We start from the raw sequence: 22,518 nt of genomic DNA on the forward strand, positions 1-22,518 counted from the left end.
GAGCTTTCTTCAGTGATGGAAATGCTCTGTAATCTACACTGTTCAGTACAGGTAGCTATGGAGCATCTGAAATATGGCTAGAAACTACATTTTTAGTTTTGATTAAATAGCCATACAGTTGCTACCATACTGGTCACTGCAGCTGTAGACTGACTGGGTCCATAGTTCATCACCTCAAAATTCTTTCAAAATTTATTATCTCTTTCTCTCCTTACATGTTTATTTCCCAGGCCTACCCTGGTGATTAGAACAGCTGAAGGGCCTTTCTTGTTAGGCTGTCCATGCCCTAAGGATGGGTTCCTGTTTATCCTTGCCACGCAGCTGAGCTTGTTGCATGTTTATACCTCCCAAGGACTGTTCTCTGCTCAGAAATGCCCTGTCAAGGGTGTGGCATCACGCAGTTTCATCCAAGTTGTTTCAGGAATTGCTGACACTGCTGGGTGCAGTTCTATCCCCCAAAGCCTAGGGTGTGGCCCTTTAACTTCCCCTCCAGTAGAATTAGGAAAGGCAGTATCATTCCTAGTTATGAGTGAAGCATCCACTTTCTTTTGTAACAATGAGGAACAGAAAGGATAGGACTGAAGAGTGATCTTTTGTCCAACTAAACCATTTATCTCCTTTTGTAGGTAAATTCAAATCCTGCCCAGTTATAGTTTTCAGTCACTGGATAATTCCAGGTAGAAGCCCTACTTTAGGTGATCCTAGGAACTCCTATGTTCACAAAAGAATTTTCTTCCTACTATATAATTACAGTATTTAGCTGTCAATTTTAAGATGAATTTGGTAGAGCCTTATAGTAAAGTATGTATCTTGGTCACACACAAAGCTTGGAAAAAGTAAAAGATGTCTAAACCATAATCTTGGAGATTCTAACTCATAACATCTGGGCTGGGGCCCAGGGATCTAATTGTTTAGAGAGCCCCAAAAGTGGCTCAGATGTAAAGCCAGGGTTAAGAACCATCTGCCTTGGAAGATTTAAGGAAAACATATAAACTTGTACAAAGGACACAGAAGCACTCAGTTTTAATTTTTTAGCCATGTTGGTAAAGTTCATTTTCAGTACATAGGTAACACCCAGGCCCTTTCCCATTATATCCAGGTATGCTACAAGTTCTTTTAACTCTTATCAGAAGTTATTATTACTGTTTCCTTAGGGAGGCTACCAGGCTAAAATTCACTTAGTTTGGTTTGTCTGATGTCCTCATTATTTTATCCTGAAGATGATGTCATTTCTCAGGACTTGAAAATGACTTGGCTGAACTAAAGGTAAAAAAGCCAAGCCTCTGTCACTTTTCCTAGACTCCTAGGCACAGCTATGGAGTCTTTGCACAGTGCCCATACCCTAAAAATTAATAATGAAAACCAAACCTTAAGAACCTAGAGCAGCTCTCTACTTGCCACCATGGACTCCAGTGGTCAGCATAAGAAAAGCAGATAGTTGCATTCTATTTAGTTTATAGCTGCTTTGTTCCTTTGTGTTTCACTAAGCAGAGGCTCAAAAATTCCCTTGATAACTTCAGCTGCCCCTGTTCTTTTCCTCAAACGCCAGGATGAGACCTTTAATGTGGGACAATTTCTGGTGAAGGTACTCACAGCGACGCTTTTCTTCTCTGTAACTTGGGTACTGCTGCAGAGAAAAAGCATCCATGTCAAAAAGTAAAAATTCTCATTCTACCTTGCTTCCGTTCCCAGACCTTGTCTTACCTTCCTGAACTTTTTATATTCCTGGATTATCTTGTCTTCCAGGACCTGAAACAGAAAATACTAGCACTGAGTTCAACATTAAGAAATGAGAGAGGGGCGGCCAGGCACGGTGGCTCACGCCTGTAATCCCAGCACTTTGGGCGGCTGAGGCAGGCAGATAATGAGGTCAGGAGATCTTGACCATCCTGGCTAACACAGTGAAACCCGTCTCTACTAAAAAAAATAGCTGGGCGTGGTGGCAGGCGCTTGTAGTCTCAGCTGCTCGGGAGGCTGCGGCAGGAGAATGGCGTGAACCCGGGAGGCGGAGCTTGCAGTGAGCCAAGATCACGCTACTGCACTCCAGCCTGGGCAACTGAGTGAGACTGTCTCAAAAAGAAAAAAAAAAAAAAAAAGAGAGAGAGGCCAGGCACAGTGGCTCACACCTGTAATCCCAGCACTTTGGGAGACTGAGGTGGGTGGATCACTTGAAGTCAGGAGTTCAAGACCAGCCTGGCCAACATGGTAAAACCCTGTCTCTACTAAAAATACAAAAATTAGCTGGGCATGGTGGCACATACCTATAATCCCAGCTATTTGGAAAGCTGAGGCATGAGAATCGCTTTAGCCTAAGAGGTGGAGGTTGCAGTGAGCCAAGATTGCGCCACTGCACTCCAGCTTGAGAGACAGAGCTAGACTGTCCCCCCCAAAAAAAAAAGGGAAGTAACTTCCCTTCTCATTCTACCAAATGATACAGACTAATTTTTCCCTTCAAACAGGTTTCCTTGTCGCTTTGCTTAGTCACTTTATAAACACAGGCGTATGGATGGTTAGCAAGGGGTTAATGGCCAGTAGAGCTGGAAAGCCAGGCTGGGTCCTGTCCTTACCTTGTATTCCGGAGTTCCTCGCTGAACTCTTTTAATCTCTGCTCCCAGCTCTATGAACCTTTGGCTTGCAGTCCCAACACGGGCATGCAGGATGCGGTATTCAGCATAATCTGTTTCAAAGTCCTGCTCATAGGCATGTTGCTGTTCTGCACTGTGGATGGCCCTGTATTGCCTGCCAGGAGCAGAGAGTTGTCACCTTCAAATTCATTGCCCCTGAAAAGCCCCCAGCTTCCAGGAAGTGTATCTTAATATATGAACAAGTCTTGATGAAATTGGAAAAAGCAAGGAACTCACAGGAGGTAGTCTGGTATATCTTCAGGACTTGGTGATTCAGAATCTAGGAAGGAAGCAAGAAAACACAAGTGATTATAAGTCTTTTCCACCAGCATTTTTACCCTCCTCTCATTAACTCACCTTCTTGAACTGAGGAACTGTGTTCTAATCTGGGGTCCATGTCCTCATCTTGTTGCTCCCAATCTTCTCCCTTTTGTAAATCCTGATTGGTCAGGCCTTGTAGGGGGCTTGACGCTAAAGGCAGAGTTCTGAACCTCTTTTCTTCTAGTTCTACAGTGGCTACAGGCACTGAACGTTTCTGTTGAGGAAAATATCTGTGTGACATAAACAGCCAAGAGCTTCCTAAATATGTTCTCTCAAGAATTCCTCCTAGGCTGGGCACAGTGGCTCATACCTGTAATCCTGACCGTTTCAGAGGCTCAGGTGGGGGGATCGCTTGAGCCCAAGATTTCAAGACTAGTCTGGGTAACATAGTGAGACCCTATCTCTACAAAAAAATTTAAAAAATGAGCCTGGTGTAGTGGCACACACCAGCTGAGGAGGGAGAATCGAGCCCAGGAGTTCAAGGCTGTGGTGAGCTGTGATCATACCACAACACTCCAGCCTGAGGTGACTGAGTGAGAATAAGAAAAAAAAAAAAAAAAAAAAAAAAAAGGATGGCCTGAGCCCAGGAGTCTCCAGCCTGGGGAATAGAGAGACCTTGTCTCAAAAAATTCCTCCCATATAACGAGCTTCCAATTTCTAAATTTTAGCTTGACTAAAAGTGCTTTTCAAAATAGTCTTTGCCACTGTTTAATTATATTAATGTTACAAAAAAAAAGCCCTTGCCATTCTAACTTACCTTGTCCAGACGTTTCCGGCTGGCATAGGAAGGCAGTGCCTGAACAGGTTCTCTGTTTGGAACATGGGTCTGGTTTCTAGGATATTTTAAGGGAATGGGACAGATGAAGACGAGGGTAGGAGGTGGAACTGGATCTTTTATTACAACATTTAAGAGTGGAGATTAGAAAGGAAGACAATGCCAAAGCTTCCCATGTTAGTCCCACCCCATCCAAAGTACCTCACTTCCCACTGTGCCATGTGCTCCCTTGAGGATCCTGGGAGTGACTGTCCTTGGTTGCTTGCCAGTGGATCTGACACTGACACCTGGTGGGGAAAGTGGCAGGAGCACTTGGTTCCCTGGAGTACTGGGATACCTTGGACTTCAGGCTTTGCCCCACCTTATCACAACTCCCTGCAGTTTCTGGCCTCACCCACCTCCTCTAGTGCCATCTGTGGCTGTGATACTGCATCTCCTTCAGAATAGCCTCCTGTGTTCTGCCAACTCTCAGGATGTCTGGCATCTTCAGTCAGGTTGTGTCCCTGAACTGATGATGGGGCTGGGATAGAATCCATGGCTGCCCAAATAATGAGGCGCTCCCTGAGTGAGCCCAGGCAGTGGAGGCTGTTAGGCCCAGACCTGGAAAGGGATGGTGGAAAAAAATAAGAGGGTGGAGAGCTCTTAAGCACCTCTCCACATTTCCCTCCCCCACTTTCCACAAACCCTTTCTTGCCGGCTACCTGTTCCCCCTTACCTGAGGAAGCGTTGGCACACAAGGTCCAAGCTACCACCAGCGCCCTCCTGGCAACACTGGGACACTATGAAGGAGAAGAGGCAGGACCAACCAGGGCCTGGGAGTCTCAGATACTGGGGGTGGAAGGAGACGGTAAGCCCCATGAAGTCAGCCCCTCCCCCTCCTGCCGCCGCCACTCGTCCGGGAGCCAGTCCGTAAGTAAGACTTAGACGGGTCCCACAGGGCTTGTTAGCACACCAGGTGCAGCTGGGCCTGAGTTCCCCAGGAGGCCGAAACAGCACAGTCCCCTCAAACCACAGCCCCCTGGGACAACCCCAGCAGCCTCCTCGCCCCACTTGGAGTTCAGTTCTCGGAACTACCTCAGACCGTGACCACTCGCAGCCTCCGGCCCCGACCGCACCTTCCACCTCCAGCCCACGTTTATGCTCCCTCGCCCTCACCTCGCTCACACACCCTGAGCTCGCACTTACCCCTCGGTGGCCTTGGAAAGCAATCACCGGCCGTACCTGCGGGGAGAGCGAAGATGTGACCGTTGAGCGCAGGTGAAGCGGTGTCCCCAGGATCCGGCGTCCGGAGCCCGGGATTACCTGCCTAGCGGGCTTCACTTGGAGAGGTGGGGAGGCCAGAGCTTGCGGAAGCCGCTCCCTCTCCCCTGCACCTTCTCCAGGGTCGCCGGCTGAGGCCCAAGGTCCCTAGGGGCAGGGATTAGAGAAGAAGGGGGCCGGCCGTACCTGTTGCCGCTGACACTCTTGCAGCGCCCGCAGGGCAGCGTCGTTGAGCCTGAGCAGTAAGAGGCTAGTCCGGGCCCCTTGCGTGAAGCAGAGCCGGAGCTGTCCTCTCAGAGGCTCCTGGAGCTCCTCCATGGCGACGAGTTCGAGTGCAAGCAGCACGGGGGCCACAGGCGAGGGCCACCACCGCCACCTCCTCTGTTCAGGGTTTGGTTGGCACACCCGGTAACCCACGTCTGCCCCACCCTCCGCCAGGAACCCGCCCCCGGCCCCACCTCCCGCCAGCGCCACCCCAAGCTTTCCCAGCCGCGTGGGCGGTGCTTCGCTCTCCCCGGCCAACCGCCCGGACCTCGGCGCTTTCTTCTAGGATCCGCATGAATCGCTTTGGGCTATCGGAAGAGCTATCCCCAGTTCTCGGGAGAAAGAGTCCGCGACCAGCGTCTGACCTCTCACTCAAGAGTCCCCAGTCCTGCCTTAGTTTCCCCAGCGACCCTGAATTTGGAGTTGCTGTCTCTAAGTGAAAGCTGAACCTGCAACCCCTTGAGGGTTTCAGCCGCAGAGGGGCGGGAGAAAGGGCTTGGTTGGTAGGCGGGCTCAGCGGTTCGCGCCCAGTTAGCCCCGAGCTTCGGAGACCCGAGAGACCAGAGGATGGCTGACACGAAGGGACACCCGAGACAGCGCCTGGGCTTTTTCCCGCCCGCGGTTCCACCGCTCTGAAACCGATTTCTAACAGAGAGGTAATTGGGCCCTGCGGTTGTGGCGGCAGCAGTGAAAGTTGGCTGTCACCGACTGGAGCGCCCCCAGTTGGTGGGCAGGGATACGGGCGCGGGTAGTGGCAGGAAAGTTGCAGGGCAGAGAGCCAGAATCCAGTCCTAGGTCTCACCTCGTGGCCTAAACACGCGTCAGAGTGGTGAGACCGCTCCCTGAGGAGGGCCAGGAGCTGCCATGAAGTCGACAGGCATTCCAGAGGGCCAGATCCTGGTGCACTGAGACCCCAGCACCAACCTCTGGCCAGCCCTTGGTGTCTCCACTTGTTCCTGTTTGATTATGTTTCCCAAGAGCCCTGATGTTGTCCTGTTTCCTAAACAGGATCCCTCTGTTAAATCCCTGGACCTGCACAATCCCCGGGAACCTTAATGTCCTCTACTACAAATATATTTACCTATACATTTGTCAAAACTCATTAAAAAAATACACTTTTTTTTTTTTTTTTTTTTTTTTTTGAGACGAAGTCTTGCTCTGTCGCCCAGGCTGGAGTGCAGTGGCACGATCTCGGCTCACTGCAAGCTCCGCCTCCTGGGTTCACGCCATTCTCCTGTCTCAGCCTCCCGAGTAGCTGGGACTACGGGCACCCACCACCACGCCTGGCTAATGTTTTGTATTTTTAGTAGAGATGGGGTTTCACCGTGTTAGCCAGGATGGTTTTGATCTCCTGACCTCGTGATCCACCCGCCTCGGCCTCCCAAAGTGCTGGGATTACAGGGATGAGCCACCGCGCTCGGCTAATACACATAAAATTTGTATGTAAATTATACTTCAATAAAGTTGATCTTTAAAATCTGTGCTATTTCTGTTTCTCTGCGGCAATATCCTAATCTGATAAACAGTTGTGGTAATGGATAAAGCTGGTCTCTTAGCTGGGCATGGCGGTGCATGCCTGTAGTCCCAGCTACTCAGGAGGCTGAAGCAGGAGGATCGCTTGAATCCATGAATCAGGTTGCAGTGAGCCATGTTTTCGCCACTGCACTTCAGCCTGAGCAACAGAGAGAGACCCTGTCTCAAAAAAAGAAAAAAAAAAAAAGGCCAGGCGCCCTGGCAGATTCCATCTCAAAAAAAAAAAAAAAAAAAAAAAAGAGCCTGGGTGCGGTGGCTCATGCCTGTAATCCCAGCACTTTGGGAGGCCGAGGCAGGTGGATTACCTGAGCTCAGGAGTTCGAGACCACCCAGGGCAACATGGTGAAACCCTGTCTCTACTAAAACTACAAAAAAATTAACCGGGTGTGGTGGCGCACACCTGTAGTCCCAGCTACTTGGGAGGCTGAGGCAGGAGAATCGCTTGAGCCCCAGAGGTGAATGTTGCAGTGAGCTGAGATCATGCCACTCCACTCCAGCTTAGGCTGGAGTGAGACTCCATCTCAAAAAGAAACCTGAGTTTTGCTCAATACAGGGACAGAGAAATAGGAGTCATGGTGGAGGAAATAGGATCAAGAAAAAGTTTTAAGATGGGAGAAATAGATGTTCCATGTTGACGGAAATAATTTTTAGAACATCTCCAAAATTTTGATGGTGTAGGAGATTTACTGCAGTAGTGCCCTTGAATAGGTTTGAGGTCATGAGATCTATTCAGGATTGGCTAAAGCCTAAAGGTAGGAGTGTGGGCAGTTCGTTTATGGTAACAGGCCACAGGCAGAGAAGGTGGGTGTAAGTGTAGAGGTTAGGTAGATGTGGTGGGAGTCTGAAAATTTTTTTCTGATTGCTTCCATTTTTCTCAGTGAAGTAGGAAGCAACTGAGAGAGAGGATGAGGGAGGAGTGATTGGGGTTGAGGTGTGAAAATAGTGTGAAACAGTTGCCTGTAAGTGTGAGGGAGTGAATAAGTTAGGAATGTGTCAAACGCTAAGGACTGATGATAAATCTGAGGCTTAGAGAAGCAGAGATTCTAAACCTGGGCCTACAGATCATACAATTCAGGGAATCTGTGAACTTGGAAGGGAAAAAAAATTACATATTTATTTATTTATTTATTTTTGAGGCAGGTGTCCCTCAGTTGCCCAGGCTGGAGTGCAGTGGCACAATCATAGTTCACTGCATCCTCGAACTCCTGGGGTCAAGCAGTCCACCCACCTCAGCCTCCTTCATAGCTGTAACTACAGGAGCGTGCCACCATACCTAGCAATTTTTTAAATTTTTTGTAGAGACAGGATCTTGCCATGTTGCCCAGGCTGGTCTCAAACTCCTGGCCTCAAGTGATCCTCCCACCTCAGCCTCCCAAAGTGCTGAGATTTACAGGCATGAGTCTCCATGCTCAGCCAAAATTACATCTGTATTTTCACTAACTTTTAACAGAAATTTAGCATCTCCTTTAATTATGAATGTAGGCAACAAATCACTGGTACTGGCAGTAACTGCAATGTTCTTATTAATAGAAATAACAGATATTTTCATTTTACATTACAAGTGTTGAAGATACATCTAAATATTGTTTGCATTCAGCACACTTTGTAATTATAATTGATATTAGACTTACTGTTAGATCTTTAATACATTGATAAAAATCAGTTACATCATAAACATTTTAATATTTTGATAATTATATGTGAATATAATTGTTTTTCTTTATGAACCCATGTGTTTTTTGCAAATTTAAAAAATGTTTATTTTCTTTTTTTGGAGGCCAGAGTTTGGCTCTTCTCAACCAGGCTGGAGTGCAATGGTGCGATCTCGGCTCACTGCAAGCTCTGCCTCCCAGGTTCACGCCATTCTCCTGCCTCAGCCTCCCGAGTAGCTGAGACTACAGGCGCCCGCCACCACGCCCGGCTAATTTTTTGTATTTTTTTTAGTAGAGACGGGGTTTTGCCATGTTAGCCAGGATGGTCTCGATCTCCTGACCTCGTGATCCGCCCACCTCGGCCTCCCAAAGTGCTGGGATTACAGGCGTGAGCCACAGCGCCCTGCGATCTTAACTGTTTTTAAGTGTATGGTTCAGTAGTGTTAAGTACATTCCTATCGCCTTGCAGCCAATCTCCAAAGCTCTTTATCTTGGAAAACTGAAACTCTATATCCATTTAACAATTCCCCATTTCCCCTTCCTCCCAGCCCCTAGCAACAACCACCCTTCTGCCTTCTGTTTCTGTGAATTTGACTACTGTAGATACCTCATACAGTAGTCTACCCTTATCTTCAGGGAAGTTCCAAGGCCCTCAGTGGATGCCTGAAACTGCAGATAATACTGAACCCGAATAATGACAATCAGAACATGTTTCTGTTCACAAATGTAATGCCTTTTCTGTCTTAATTAAGCACTTAATGATGCACTGTGGCCATAACTTTTGCAGTTTGAGGTGCAACAGCAAAACTGGCATGAGTTTTTCTCTCTTTTTTTCACAATTTCACGAATAGGGGAGATTTGTTCTTACCTTAAATCTTAGCTAACTCAGCATAAGATTTTTTTTTCCTTATTGAGAACTTCTACCTTTTCACTTAAAGGAAGCACTTGATGGCTTCTCTTTGGCAAAGCCGAATTGGCAGCAACACTACTCTTGCATTTTGGGCTCATTATTAAGTAAAATAAGGGTTGCTTGCATATAAACACTGTGATACGCTCTGATAACTGAGATGGCTATTAAGTGATTAGTGGGTGGGTGTTGCCTACAGTGTGGATACACTGGACGAAGGAAGGATTGCCATCCTGGGTGGGATGGAGAGGGAGGACAAAAGATTTTATCACACTATTCAGAACAGCACTCAATTGAAAAGCTTCTGAGTTGTTGGCCAGCCACGGTGGCTCACGCCTGTGATCCCAGCACTTTGGGAGGCCGAGGCAGGTGGATCATTTGAGGTCAGGAGTTTGAGACCAGCCTGGCCAGCGTAGTGAAATCCCATGTCTACTAAAAACACAAAAATTAGCTGGGAGCGGTGACTAATTTTAGTCCCAGCTACTCGGGAGGAGGAGACAGGAGAATCACTTCAACCCAGGAGGCAGAGGTTTCAGTGAGCTGAGATAGAGCAAGGTCTGTCTCAAAAAACAACAACAACAACAACAACAAAACAACAAAAGAAAAACTTACTGTTTATGTCTGCATTTTTCCTTTTTTTTTTTTTGAGACAAGGTCTCACTATGTTACCCAAGCTGGAGTGCAGTGGTACAATCCCGGCTCACTGAAACCTCTGCCTACTGGGTTCAAGCGATTCTCCTGACTCAGCCTCCTGGGACTACAGGCATGCCAGCATGCCTGGCTGATTTTTGTATTTTCAATAGAGATGGGGTTTCACCATGTTGCCCAGGCTGGTCTCGAACTCCTGGACTCAAGTGATCCACCTGCCTCGGCTTCTCCAAGTGCTGGGATTACAGGTGTGAGCCACCGCACCTGGTCCTACTTCTTCTTCTTTTTTTTTTTTTTGAGACACAGTTTGCTTTGTCACCCAGGCTGGACTGCAGTGGTGCAATCTCAGCTCACTGCAACCTCTGCCTCCTGGTTCAAGCGATTCTGGTGTCTCAGCCTCCCGAGTACCTGGGATTACAGGCACACGCCACTGTGCCCCGCTAATTTTTGTATTTTTAGTAGAGACGGGGTTTCACCATGTTGTCCAGGCTGGTCTTGAACTCCTGACCTCAGGTGATCTGCCCGCCTCGGCCTCCCATAGTGCTAGGATTACAAGCGTGAGCCACCACGCCCGACCCTACTTCTATTTTTAAAATGAGGATTTAACTCTCATCTGTCCCCAAAATATGCATGTACTTTCTCTCTCCATCCTCCTAATGTAGTAATGTTATTTTTGTTATATCAATATTGAATGTTTCTATTATTAGGAGTATGTAAATGTTATTTGCAAGCTGTGACACTTACCATATTATGTTCACATTTTCCTTCTTGTATGTTCCTCTACACCAATTAATAATTATGCATTTTTTTGTTTGCTTAGTTACCTATGTACTTATTACCAATTCATTATCATACCCTCTTCTAGGAGTATAACTCTCCTCTTAGTATAACCAAATACAATCAGATAATTTATCAATTTTATCAGTTTCCATTTTTTCTTAGATATATGGCTCCAGAGCCCTCCATACTCCTGCTCCAATCTGAAATGATTGTTCTCTAGGTCAGCTGCAAAGCTATTATCCTGGGATCTCCCTTCAATCTCAGCTGGAGGATTTCCTTCACTTACCTCCTGTATCAGATACACTTTTTCCTGGATCCTGTAACTTTTTTCTTGGCTTACTCCCTCATTTTGGTGCAAAGCCTCAAAGGATTTATCCACCATGCATTCTTTTCAGGAAGCTTTTGGACAAATCCTTTGAGACTTTGCATACCTTTATTTTATTCTCATAACTTTTTTTTCTTTTTTTTGAGATGGAGTCTTCGCTCTGTCACCAGGCTGGAGTGCAGTGGCATGATCTCGGTTCACTGCAACCTCTGCCTCCTGGGTTCAAGCAATTATCGTGCCTCAGCCTCCTGAGTAGCTGGGATTACAGGCACGCACCACCACACCTGGCTTTTGTTTTGTTTTGTTTTTTTGTTTTTTTGAGACATAGTGTAACTCTGTCACCAGGCTGTAGTGCAGTGGCACAATTTCAGCTCACTGCAATCTCCGCCTCCCGGGTTCAAGCCACTCTCCTGCCTCAGCCTCCCGAGTAGCTGGGATTACAGGCACATGCCAGCACACTCAGCCAATTTTTATATTTTTAGTAGAGACAGGGTTTCACCACATTGGTCAGGATGGTCTCAATCTCCTGACTTCATGATCTGCCCACCTTGGCATCCCAAAGTGCTGGGATTACAGGCGTGAGCCACCACGCCCGGCCAACTTTTTTTTTGAGACAGTCTCACTCTGTTGCCCAGGCTGGAGTGCAGTGGCATGATCTCGGCTCACTGCAACCTCTGTCTTCTGGGTTCAAGCAATTCTTGTGCCTCAGCCTCTTGAGTAGCTGGGACTACAGGCATGTGCCACCACGCCTGGCTAATTTTTGTATATTCTTTTAGTACAGACAGGGCTTCATTATGTTGGCCAGGCTGGTCTCGAACTCTTGGCCTCAAGTGATCCACTGGCCTCGGCCTCCCAAAGTGCTGGGATTACAGGCATGAGCCACCATGCCTGGCTTCATAATTTTTTTTAAGAGACAGAATTTTGCCCTGTTGCCCAGGCTGGAGTGCAGTGACACAATCATAGCTCACTGCAGCCTCAACCTCCTTGGCTCAAGCAATCCTCCCACCTCAGCCTCCCAAGTAGCTGGGACTACAGGCACACACCACCACATCTGGCTAATTTTTTTTTTTTTTTTTTGAAATGGAATCTTCCTCTGTCGTCCAGGCTGGAGTGTGGTGACGTGATCTTGGCTCACTGAAACCTCCACCTCCTGGGTTCACGTGATTCTCCTGTCTCAGCCTTCTGGAGTAGCTGGGACTACAAGCGCGTGCCACCATGCCCAGCTATTTTTTTTGTTTTGTTTTGTATTTTTAGTAGAGACGAGGTTTCATCATGTTGGCCAGACTGGTCTCAAACTCCTGACCTTGTGATCTGCCCACCTTGGCCTTCCAAAGTGCTGGGATTGCAGGTGTGAGCCACCGCACCTGGCCACATGTGGCTAATTTTTAAAAGTTTTGTAGAGATGGGTCTCCCTATGTTGCCCAAGCTGGTCTCAAAGTCTTGGTCTCAAGCGATTCTCTTGACTTGGCCTCTCAAAGTGTTAGGATTTCAGGCATAAACAACTGAGTCCAGCCTATTCTCTCCAGGTATTTGATAACATTGCCCCATTGTCTTCTCGTTTCCAGTGTTGCTGCTGACAAGTCTGTAGCCATTCTGATTCTTCATCCTTTGTACATGAACTATTTTTTATCTCAGAAGCCATTAGGATCTTTTTAATTCTGACACTCTGATGTGTGGTGATGTAGAGCTTTTCTCATTTCTTGGGTTGGGCACTCGGTGACCTCCCTCTATTTTTGTTTTATTTATTTATTTTAATTAATTAATTCGTTTGTTTGTTTGTTTTGAGACGGTGTCTCACTCTGTCACCCAGGCTGGAGTGCAGTGGCGCGATCTCGGCTCACTGCAAGCTCCGCCTCCCAGATTCACCCCATTCTCCTGCCTCAGCCTCCCGAGTAGCTGGGACTACAGGCGCCCGCCACTGCGCCCAGCTAATTTTTTGTATTTTTAGTAGAGACAGGGTTTCACCATAGTCTTGATCTCCTGACCTCGTGATCCGCCTGCCTCAGCCTCCCAAAGTGCTGGGATTACAGGTGTGAGCCACCGCGCCCAGCCCTAATTAATTTTTTTGAGAGGGTGTCTCACTCTGTCGCCCAAGTTGGAGTGTAATGACGCGATCTTGGCTCACTGCAACCTTCACCTACCGGGTTCAAGTGATTCTCCCACCTCAGCCTCCCAAGTAGCTGGGACTATAGGCGCACACCATCACGCTTGGCTAATTTTTGTATTTTTAGTAGAGACAAGGTTTTGCCATGTTGGCCAGGCAGGTCTTGAACCCATGACCTCAGGTGATCCGCTCACATCAGCCTCCCAAAGTGCTGGGATTACAGGCGTGAGCCACCGTGCTCTGCCCTTATTTATTTATTTATTACTTTTTTTTTTTTTTTTTTTAGACAGAGTCTCACTCTGCTGCCCAGGCTGGAGTGCAGTGGAGCAATCTCAGCTCACTGAAACCTCCATCTCCTAGGTTCAAGCTATTCTCCTGCTTCAGCCTCCCAAGTAGTTGGGATTACAGGCGCCCACCACCACACCCGGCTAATTTTTGTATTTTTAGTAGAGATGAGGTTTCACCATGTTGGCCAGGCGGGTCACCAACTCCTGGCCTCAAATGATCCACCCGCCTCAGCCTCCCAAAGTCCTGGGATTACAGGCGTGATCCACCGCGCCCCGCCTGAATGTTTCTTTCTTTCTTTTATTTTTTCCTTTTTTTTAGAGACATAGTCTTGCTCTGTTACCCATGCTGGAGTATGGTGGCGAGATCACGACTCACTGCAACTTTGAATTCCTGGGTTCAAGCAATCCTCCCATCTCAGCCTCCTGAGTAGCTAGGACTACAGGTGCGTACCACCACTCCTGGCTGTTTTTTGAATATCTGTTTTTATAAACTCCCTATTGTTTGTTGTTCAATACCCTCTCTCTCAAAGAATACTATTTATAGTCCTGTGTCTCCGATTTTCTTGTGGTCTTGCAACTGAATTGTTTCTGTATCCTCTGGGACTGAATTTTCTTTTTCTTTCTTTTCTTTTTTTTTTTTTTTTGAGACAGATACTTGCTCTGTCACCCAGGCTAGAGTTCAGTGGCATGATCTCAGCTCATTGCAACCTCCGCCTCCTGGGTTCAAGCAATTCTTGTGCCTCAGCCTCCCAAGTAGCTGGAATTACAGGTGCATGCCACCACGCCCCACTAATTTTTGTATTTTTAGTAGGGACTGGGTTTTACCATGTTGGCCAGGCTGGTCTTGTACTCCTGACCTCAAGTGATCTGCCCGTCTCGGCCTCCCAAAGTGCTGGGATTATAGGCATGAGCCACCATGCCCAGCCATGAGACTGAATTTTCTGCTTGTGTTTTTTTGGGGTCTATTTTTATGTTAGGACTGTTTTCTCCAATGCTTGGTGATCTTTGGCTCTATATTCATCTCTACAAGCAAGGCACTAAAAAGCTGGTTGAAGGCCAGACACAATGGCTCACGCCTGTAATCCCAGCACTTCGGGAGGCTGAGGCAGGCGGATCATGAGGTCAGGAGGTCGAGACCATCCTGACTAACACGGTGAAACCCTGTCTCTACTAAAAATACAAAAAATTAGCCAGGCGTGGTGGTGGGTGCCTGTAGTCCCAGCTACTCAGGAGGCTGAGGCAGGAGAATGGTATGAGCCCAGGATGCGGAGCTTGCAGTGAGCCGAGATTATGCCACTGCACTCCAGCCTGGACCACAGAGCAAGACTCTGTCTCAAAAAAAAAAAAAAAAAAAAAAAAGCTGGTTGACGTTTGGTACGCATGGGAAGAGCTGCCTACACTTTCAGATAATCTGACTGGACCATTTCATTATGTAAGGCCTAAGTTCATCTAATTATCCAAGCTGCTTATCCCCCTCTCAGGGCCTTGGTATATGCTGTTTCTCTTGTCTGTGTTTGATTAAAAGTATTTGGCTGAAGTAACAGAAATCTGACTCAAGGTAGCTTAAACCAAAAAAACAATATGGTAGTTCCCACACCAGGAAACTCAATGTAGAACAAATGTTACAGTTGAGGTATCCAGTGGTCCAACAGCATGACCAAGTACCAAGATTCTTTCTGCTACTCATTTGCTTCAACCTAAGGCTGGCTCTCTTCTAGGTGATAGACTAGAGCTGCCAGGAGCAGTATGGGCTATGTGTTTCCTCATTCATGTCAATGGGAAACAGCATTGTCACCACCCTAGCAATGGAAAAAAAGTCCTTCTCTTTGGTCTGATCAGGCTAATTTAGGCCACATGCTCACTCCTGAACCAATAACTGTTACCAGGTGAATACCACAAAATAATCTGCTTAGGCCTGGGTTCTTTGTTTTTTTTTTTGAGACGGAGTCTGCTCTGTGGCCCAGGCTGGAGTGCAGTGGCGCTCCACTCGGCTTACTGCAACCTCCGCCTCCTGGGTTCACGCCATTCTCCTGCCTCAGCCTCCCAGGTAGCTGGGACTACAGGCGCCCGCAACCACGCCTGGCTAATTTTTTGTATTTTTTAGTAGAGACAGGGTTTCACCGTGTTAGCCAGGATGGTCTTGATCTCCTGACCTCATGATCAGCCCGCCTCGGCCTCCCAAAGTGCTGGGATTACAGGCGTGAGCCACCACGCCCGGCCAGGCCTGGGTTCTTAAACCAATCAATATTAAAAGGGATTAGTTTACTTTGATTGACTTAGCCATTCAGTACCATTCTTGGAGTATAGGCTGGAGGGGAATAATTTTTTTTTTTTTTTTTTTTTGAGACAGAGTTTCACTCTTGCTGCCCAGGCTGGAATGCAATGGTGCGATTTCCGCTCACCACAACCTCTGCCTCCCGGGTTCAAGTGATTCTCCTGCCTCAGACTCCCGAGTATCTGGGATTACGGGCATGCGCCACCATGCCAGGCTAATTTTGTATTTTTAGTAGAGACGGGGGTTTTACCATGTTGGTCAGGCTGGTCTTGAACCCCTGACCTCAGGTGGTCTGCCCACCTCAGCCTCCCAAAATGCTGGGATTATAGACGTGAGCCACCTTGCCCAGCCAGAATTTTTTTTTTTTTTAGACAGGGTCTTGCTCTGTTGCCCAGGCTGGAGTGCTGTGGCATGATTACAGCTCACTGCAGTGTCAACCTCCTGAGCTCAAGCCGTCCTCCCACCTCACACCTTCGAGTAGCTGGGACTATAGGCACACAGCACCACACCTGGCTAGATTTTTAGTTTTTTTTTTTTTTTTTTTTTTTTTTTTTTTTTTTTTTTGAGATGGTATCTCACTCTATCACCCAGGCTGGAGTGCAGTGGTGCAATTATGGCTCACTGCAACCTCCTCCTCCCAGGTGCAAGCAATTCTCTAGCCTCAGCCTCTCGAGTAGCTGGGATTACAGGTATGTGCACCATGCCTGGCTAATTTTTGTATTTTTAGTAGAGATGGGTTTTCACCATGTTGGCCAGACTGGTCTTGAACTCCTGACCTCAAGTGATCTGCCTGCCTAGGCCTACCAAACTGCTGGGATTACAGGCATGAGCCACCACGTTCAGCCTAATTTTTAAATTTTTTGTAGAGACAGGGTCTCACTATATTGCCTAAGCTTGTCTCAGACTCCTGGCCTCAAGGGATCCTCCCCGTCGGCTTCCCAAAGTGCTCAGATTACAGGCATGAGCCACCATGCCCAACCTGGAGACAGGGTTTCACTGTGTTATCCAGGATGGTCTTGATCTCCTGACCTCGTGATCGGCCCGCCTCGGCCTCGCAAAGTGTTGGGATTACAGGCATGAGCCACTGCGCCCAGCCTTCAACCAGCTTTTCAGTGCCTTGCTTGTAGAGAACCACTTCTGAGGTAATATTTATTTATTTGTTTGTTTTTTGAGACAGGGTCTCATTCTGTCACCCAGGCTGGAGTGCAGTGGCGTGATCATAGCTCACTGCACCCTCCATGAGGTAACATTTAAACTGAGACCTAGAGCCTGTTGCCTGTGATAGTCTCCTGACTGGTCTCATTTCTATTCATCTGCTGTAATCCATTCTCTACTGGTAAAGTGATCTTTTCAAAACTTACACTCTGTTAATGAAGAGCACAGGCTGGGTTAGACTCTCAGCTCCACCCCTTATTATCTCAGTTTCGTTGAGAAAGTTATTTAACCTGCCAGGGCCGAGGTTTCTAAATCAGTAGGAGGGGGATAATGACACCTCCAAAGGTCATCGTAAGGCTCAAATAAGAAAAGTACACTAGGGCCGGGCACGGTGTCTCACGCCTGTAATCCCAGCACTTTGGGAGGCTGAGGTGGGCGGATCACGAAGTCAGGAGATCGAGACCATCCTGGCTAACACGGTGAAACCCCGTCTCTACCAAAAACACAAAAAATTAGCCGGGCGTGGTGGCGGGCGCCTGTAGTCCCAGCTACTTGGGAGGCTGAGGCAGGAGGATGGCGTGAACCCGGGAGGCGGAGCTTGCAGTGAGCCGAGATGGCGCCACTGCACTCCAGCCTGGGCGACAGAGTGAGACTCCATCTAAAAAAAAAAAAAACAAAAGAAAAGTACACTAAATGTACCAAATAAAAACCCACCTGATGTTAGCTAGTAGTTATATTAGCAGTAGTAACTTGGATCTTGTCACAACCCTACCTCCCTATCTGACCTAGTTTCACACCACCCTGCTCATTAGGCATTAGTGACTTGCCCTTTACCTACACAATAATCCTGTGGCTCTTGATGGGATGACCTGAGGGAGGAGGGCCTTAGGGCCTTCACACGTGCTGTTCCCTCCTGAAATGTTCTCCCTGCCCTTCCCTCCTGGGCTTGGCTAATTTCTCATCTTTTTGCTTTAGCTCAAATATCACTTACTTCACCTCCCTAATCAAAATTAAAGTCTACAGAGTCCACAGGTGTACTCCCTTCATAGCACCAGCAGTACTATTTAGTTACTTCATACCAGGTGGAATTGTTCACAGAGTCTTCATTCAAATTACACTGACATCTGTTTTTATGGGTCAGTGCTTAAGCTGTGTGCACTGCGAAACATTTTGAATATCATCCTTGCGTGGAATCTGTTATTTTCCTTTAAAGCTATTATCATAATCAGTTTTCATATATAGGCTGGGCGTGGTGGTTCAAGCCTGTAATCCCAGTACTTTGGGAGGCTGGGGTGGGTGGATCACTTGAGGTCAGGAGTTCAAGACCAGCCTGGCAAACACGGTTAAAGCCCGTCTCTACTAAAAAAAATATACAGTCCGGGCACAGTGGCTTGCACCTGTTATCCCAGCACTGTGGGAGGCCGAGGCAGGTGGATCACCTGAGGTCAGGAGTTTGAGACCAGCCTGACCAACATGGTTAAAGCCCGTCTCTACTAAAAAATACAAAAATTAGCCGAGCGTGGTGGCACGCACCTGTAGGCCCAGCTACTCGGGAAGCTGAGGCAGGAGAATTGCTTGAACCTGGGAGGTGGAGGTTGCAGTGAGCCGAAATCGCACCACTGTACTCCAAACTGGGCGACAGAGCAAGACTCCATCTCAAAAAAAAAAAAAAAAAAAAAATTATCCGGGCGTGGTGGCGGGTGCCTGTAATCCCAGCTACTCGGGAGGCTGAGAAAGGAGAATCGCTTGAATCCAAGACGGTGGAGGTTGCAGTGAGCCGAGAGCATGCCACTCCAGCCTCCAGCCTGGGTAACAGAGTCAGACTGTCTCAAAAAAACCCAAAAATTCGTATATATAGACAGACATATAAATACATATATGGATATTAGAGAGAGAGAGGCAGACAGGGAGAGGGAGAGAGAAAGTGTGAGAGAGCTTTTTTCTCTTTGTATCTTTCATGATTATAGGAATATGCTCTGCTCATCAAGATATACCCAATGCTGGCTGTGCACCGTGGCTCACACCTGTAATCCTTGCACTTTGGGGGGCCAAGGCGGGCGGATCACCTGAGGTCAGGAGTTCCAGACCAGCCTAGCCAACATGATGGAACCCCATCTCCAGAAAAACAAAAATACAAAAATTAGCCGGGCATGATGGGGGCATGATGGCGGGTGCCTGTAATCGCAGCTACTCGGGAGGCTGAGGTGGGAGAATAGCTTGAACACAGGAAGCAGAGGTTGCAGTGAGCCGATATCACGCCATTGCACTCCAGCTTGGGTGTCTCTTATTAACTCTTTATTTATTTATTTTGAGATGGAGTCTGGCTCTGTCGCCCAGGCTGGAGTGCAGTGGCGTGATCTCGGCTCACTGCAAGCTCCTGCTCCTGGGTTCACACGGTTCTCCGGCCTCAGCCTCTCAAGTAGCTGGGACTACAGGCGCCCGCCACCACACCCAGCTATTTTTTTTTTTTTTTTTTTTGTATTTTTAGTAGAGACGGGGTTTTACCGTGTTAGCCAGGATGGTCTCGATGTCCTGACCTCGTGATCCACCCGCCTCTGCCTCCCAAAGTGCTGGGATTACAGGAGTGAGCCACCTTGCCCAGCCTTTCTTATTAACTCTTTGTTTTTTGAGACGCAGTCTCGCTCTGTCGCCCAGGCTAGAGTGCAGTGGTGCGATCTCGGCTCACTGCAAGCTCCATCTCCCGGGTTCACGACATTCTCCTGCCTCAGCCTCCTGAGTAGCTGGGACTACAGGCGCCCGCCACCACGCCCAGCTAATTCTTATTAACTCTTTATTTTTAGACGGGATCTCGCACTGTCGCCTGGGCTGGAGTGCAATGGCGCGATCTCGGCTCACTGCAACCTCCGCCTCCCGGGTTCAAGCGATTCTCCTGCCTCAGCCTCCCAGGTAGCTGGAATTACAGGCGCGCCACCACGCCCGGCTAATTTTTTGTATTTTTAGTAGAAACGGGGTTTCACCATTGTTGGTCAGGCTGCTGGTCTCGAACTCCTGACCTCCTGATGTGCCCGCCTCGGCCTCCCAAAGTGCTGGGATTACAGGAGTGAGCCACCACGCCCGGCCCTCCAGGGTCTTAATACAAAACCGGGTGGCTGGTGGTGATGGTACAGTGAGGAAAGCTCCAGAGGGGAAAAGCGAATATGTGCATTATCTAATCTCAGCCACTGATCCAACTCCATAGTCTGTGACTTTTGGAGTCCTCCAATACTTCCAAGCTCCATCTTCACATTTAAAGTTTCTGGGGGAAAACGAACAGGGTAGAGTTTTAGGAAATACCAGATGTTGCTGCGATTTTCTACAGTGAAGGGGCGCGGAAGCGGACAATGGGAGTAGAAGCGGGTTTCTGAAGTTGTGTTTGTACTTGATTTTAAGCGAGCTGTGAACAACTCGTGTCCAAATAAGTGGCTGAGAGGTGGTCCTAAGTAAGAACAAGTTTAGTCGTAGAGTACTCGTAACACAGAACTGGCTGAAACCCCGCCCTCTGTCTCCGGGCGTTCTTTCAGGGCGACTTTGTCAGTACCCCAAACTGTCCCCGCATGAGGTCACTCTGCACGGTCACGTGCTCGAACCCGCGGGAGCGCCACATCGCCAGCCGCACCCCTCCACCCCCACCCTGCCCACGTGACCCGGCCTAGTTTCTCCAGGCCCGTCCCTACGACTCACTCGGGAAGCCCCGCCCCACGCTGAGCGCTCCGCCTGCGACCCTCCGCCACTTACCCACCCCGGCTCAAGCACGACCCGTGGATCCACGTGCTTTTTCTTGTCCAATGGGAGCCGGCTCCCGGGCGCGAAGGGGCGGGGAGGAAAGGAACGACTGCGCTACGTTGCGAGAAGGGGCGGGACCTGCAACGTCCGACAGAACGAGGGGACGTAACGGAGGCAGGTTGGAGTCGCTGCCGTCGCCATGACCCGTGAGCACCGAGCCCCCTTCTCCTAGCCCTTTTCTTTCCGTTCACCCTGAACACCACCGGCGAGGCGCCGGCTTTGACCTTCCGTAGCTTCCCTAGCGAGGCGTTTCTCTGGGCGCGCTCTGTAGCCACCCTCACACTCGGTGCCCGGAAATCGAGCCCTTTGCCCACGGCTACTTCACGGAACCACCCTCCCGGGTTAGGCATAGGCCCTCCCGGATCTTCCGCGGTGTGAGGAGAAGGCCAGCGCCCCTGTGATAGGCCCAGAGCCCCCTACTCCACAAGCCAGCCCATCCCCCACGGAGACCCAAACCGTCCACACACACCTCGCCAGCTGTTTGGGCCCCACACCGCCCCAAAACACGCCTCCAGCTGGCCCCTTGGGACCTCTCTTCTCCAGTCCGTATTTTGACCTGGCCCGTGGCAGATTCGCCACTCCCCCCTACCCCAAGCAGCCTGGGCCTCGATGTGGGCCGTTGTCGGGGCCCGGAGATTGAAGTGGTGTTGGATCCTGCTGCTGGCCGCGCTGGGGTAGAAGGGTCGCCGGTGTGTGGGCAGAGCGGCCCCCGCGTCTCACCTTTAATTTTCTTTCCTTAGGCGGTAACCAGCGTGAGCTCGCCCGCCAGAAGAATATGAAAAAGCAGAGCGACTCGGTTAAGGGAAAGCGCCGAGATGACGGGCTTTCTGCTGCCGCCCGCAAGCAGAGGTAGCCCCAGGGAGGGGAGGGAAAGGGACGGTGGAGACCTGGGTTAGACCAAGGGTTATAGCAGGAAAGAGAGCTACCTCAGGGCTTGAATGTGGACTAGTCGTGAGGAGCAGAGTGCATTGCTTCCTCTAGGGTTTTATTTCCTCCCCACCCTCCAAATTGTTAGCTCACAGCCTTACAGGAAAGGACGGGGGCGGGCGCCTGCTCTCAGTCTGATTTCTGAGCGTCCCTGGGTCTGACCTTAAGGGCAAGGGCAGGGAGCTTCACATTTCAAATACAGTTGTGGTTACGGCAGCCCAGTACTTTTGGCCCTCCTTGCTGTTCGGTTCTCCTCCCTTCTCCCAACCTCCTCACTGGTGTTGCTGGGTGTGGTACTCAATACAGAATAGAGAGCCTTGGGCCTGTGTCACCAGACTTCTGACCCCTTGGGCAACAGCCAGATGGAGACTGGTCGCCTTTTGAGCCTCAGCTCTCTTCCTCTTGTTCTCCTAGGGTGGGGGTACAGCAGCCAAACGCTGAACTTAGTCCCATCCACTTCCATCTTATCCTTTGTGCCCTTCATCCCCCTGCATCTTGTCCTTTTTGCCCTCTGGTACCTCCCAGTGCCCCATCATCTCTACCCCCAGGGACTCGGAGATCATGCAGCAGAAGCAGAAAAAGGCAAACGAGAAGAAGGAGGAACCCAAGTAGCTTTGTGGCTTCGTGTCCAACCCTCTTGCCCTTCGCCTGTGTGCCTGGAGCCAGTCCCACCACGCTCGCGTTTCCTCCTGTAGTGCTCACAGGTCCCAACACCGATGGCATTCCCTTTGCCCTGAGTCTGCAGCGGGTCCCTTTTGTGCTTCCTTCCCCTCAGGTAGCCTCTCTCCCCCTGGGCCACTCCCGGGGGTGAGGGGGTTACCCCTTCCCAGTGTTTTTTATTCCTGTGGGGCTCACCCCAAAGTATTAAAAGTAGCTTTGTAATTCCTTGAGCGCCTGG

At 49.0% G+C, this 22,518-nt stretch overlaps 2 protein-coding genes across 6 annotated transcripts; one reads left to right on the plus strand and one right to left on the minus strand.

Moving 5' to 3' along the window:
* Nucleotides 1–1,021: 1,021 nt before the first annotated feature.
* Nucleotides 1,022–5,393, minus strand: ELL3 (elongation factor for RNA polymerase II 3). Of its 2 annotated transcripts, none has more exons than XM_019010470.4 (11): nt 5,167–5,393; nt 4,906–4,941; nt 4,436–4,548; nt 4,119–4,320; nt 3,922–4,007; nt 3,703–3,778; nt 2,982–3,159; nt 2,862–2,904; nt 2,568–2,739; nt 1,705–1,749; nt 1,022–1,624 (listed from the first exon to the last, which is right to left on the minus strand). In XM_019010470.4, exons 1-11 carry the CDS (start codon nt 5,296–5,298, stop codon nt 1,517–1,519), a joined length of 1,191 nt encoding a protein of 396 aa, XP_018866015.1. In that variant the 5' UTR covers nt 5,299–5,393; the 3' UTR covers nt 1,022–1,516. The 2 variants fall into 2 exon arrangements, with proteins under 2 accessions (XP_018866015.1, XP_004056134.1); XM_004056086.5 differs by having other exon boundaries at nt 1,022–1,627; nt 5,167–5,391.
* Nucleotides 5,394–5,481: 88 nt separating this feature from the next.
* SERF2 (small EDRK-rich factor 2) lies at nt 5,482–22,505 on the plus strand. Of its 4 annotated transcripts, XM_055363582.2 has the most exons (5): nt 5,482–5,900; nt 13,800–13,923; nt 20,432–20,839; nt 21,434–21,542; nt 22,169–22,505. In XM_055363582.2, the coding sequence occupies exons 3-5, from the start codon at nt 20,833–20,835 to the stop codon at nt 22,230–22,232; spliced, it is 180 nt and encodes a 59-aa protein (XP_055219557.1). In that variant the 5' UTR covers nt 5,482–5,900; nt 13,800–13,923; nt 20,432–20,832; the 3' UTR covers nt 22,233–22,505. The 4 variants fall into 4 exon arrangements, with proteins under 4 accessions (XP_055219557.1, XP_018866025.1, XP_063555042.1 ...); XM_019010480.4 differs by lacking the exons at nt 5,482–5,900; nt 13,800–13,923 and adding an exon at nt 19,715–19,817 and having other exon boundaries at nt 22,146–22,505; XM_063698972.1 differs by lacking the exons at nt 5,482–5,900; nt 13,800–13,923 and having other exon boundaries at nt 20,431–20,839; nt 22,146–22,505.
* Nucleotides 22,506–22,518: the final 13 nt, after the last annotated feature.

Source organism: Gorilla gorilla, chromosome 16 (genome assembly GCF_029281585.2).
Source record: "Gorilla gorilla gorilla isolate KB3781 chromosome 16, NHGRI_mGorGor1-v2.1_pri, whole genome shotgun sequence".
NCBI classification, from domain to species: Eukaryota; Metazoa; Chordata; class Mammalia; order Primates; family Hominidae; genus Gorilla; species Gorilla gorilla.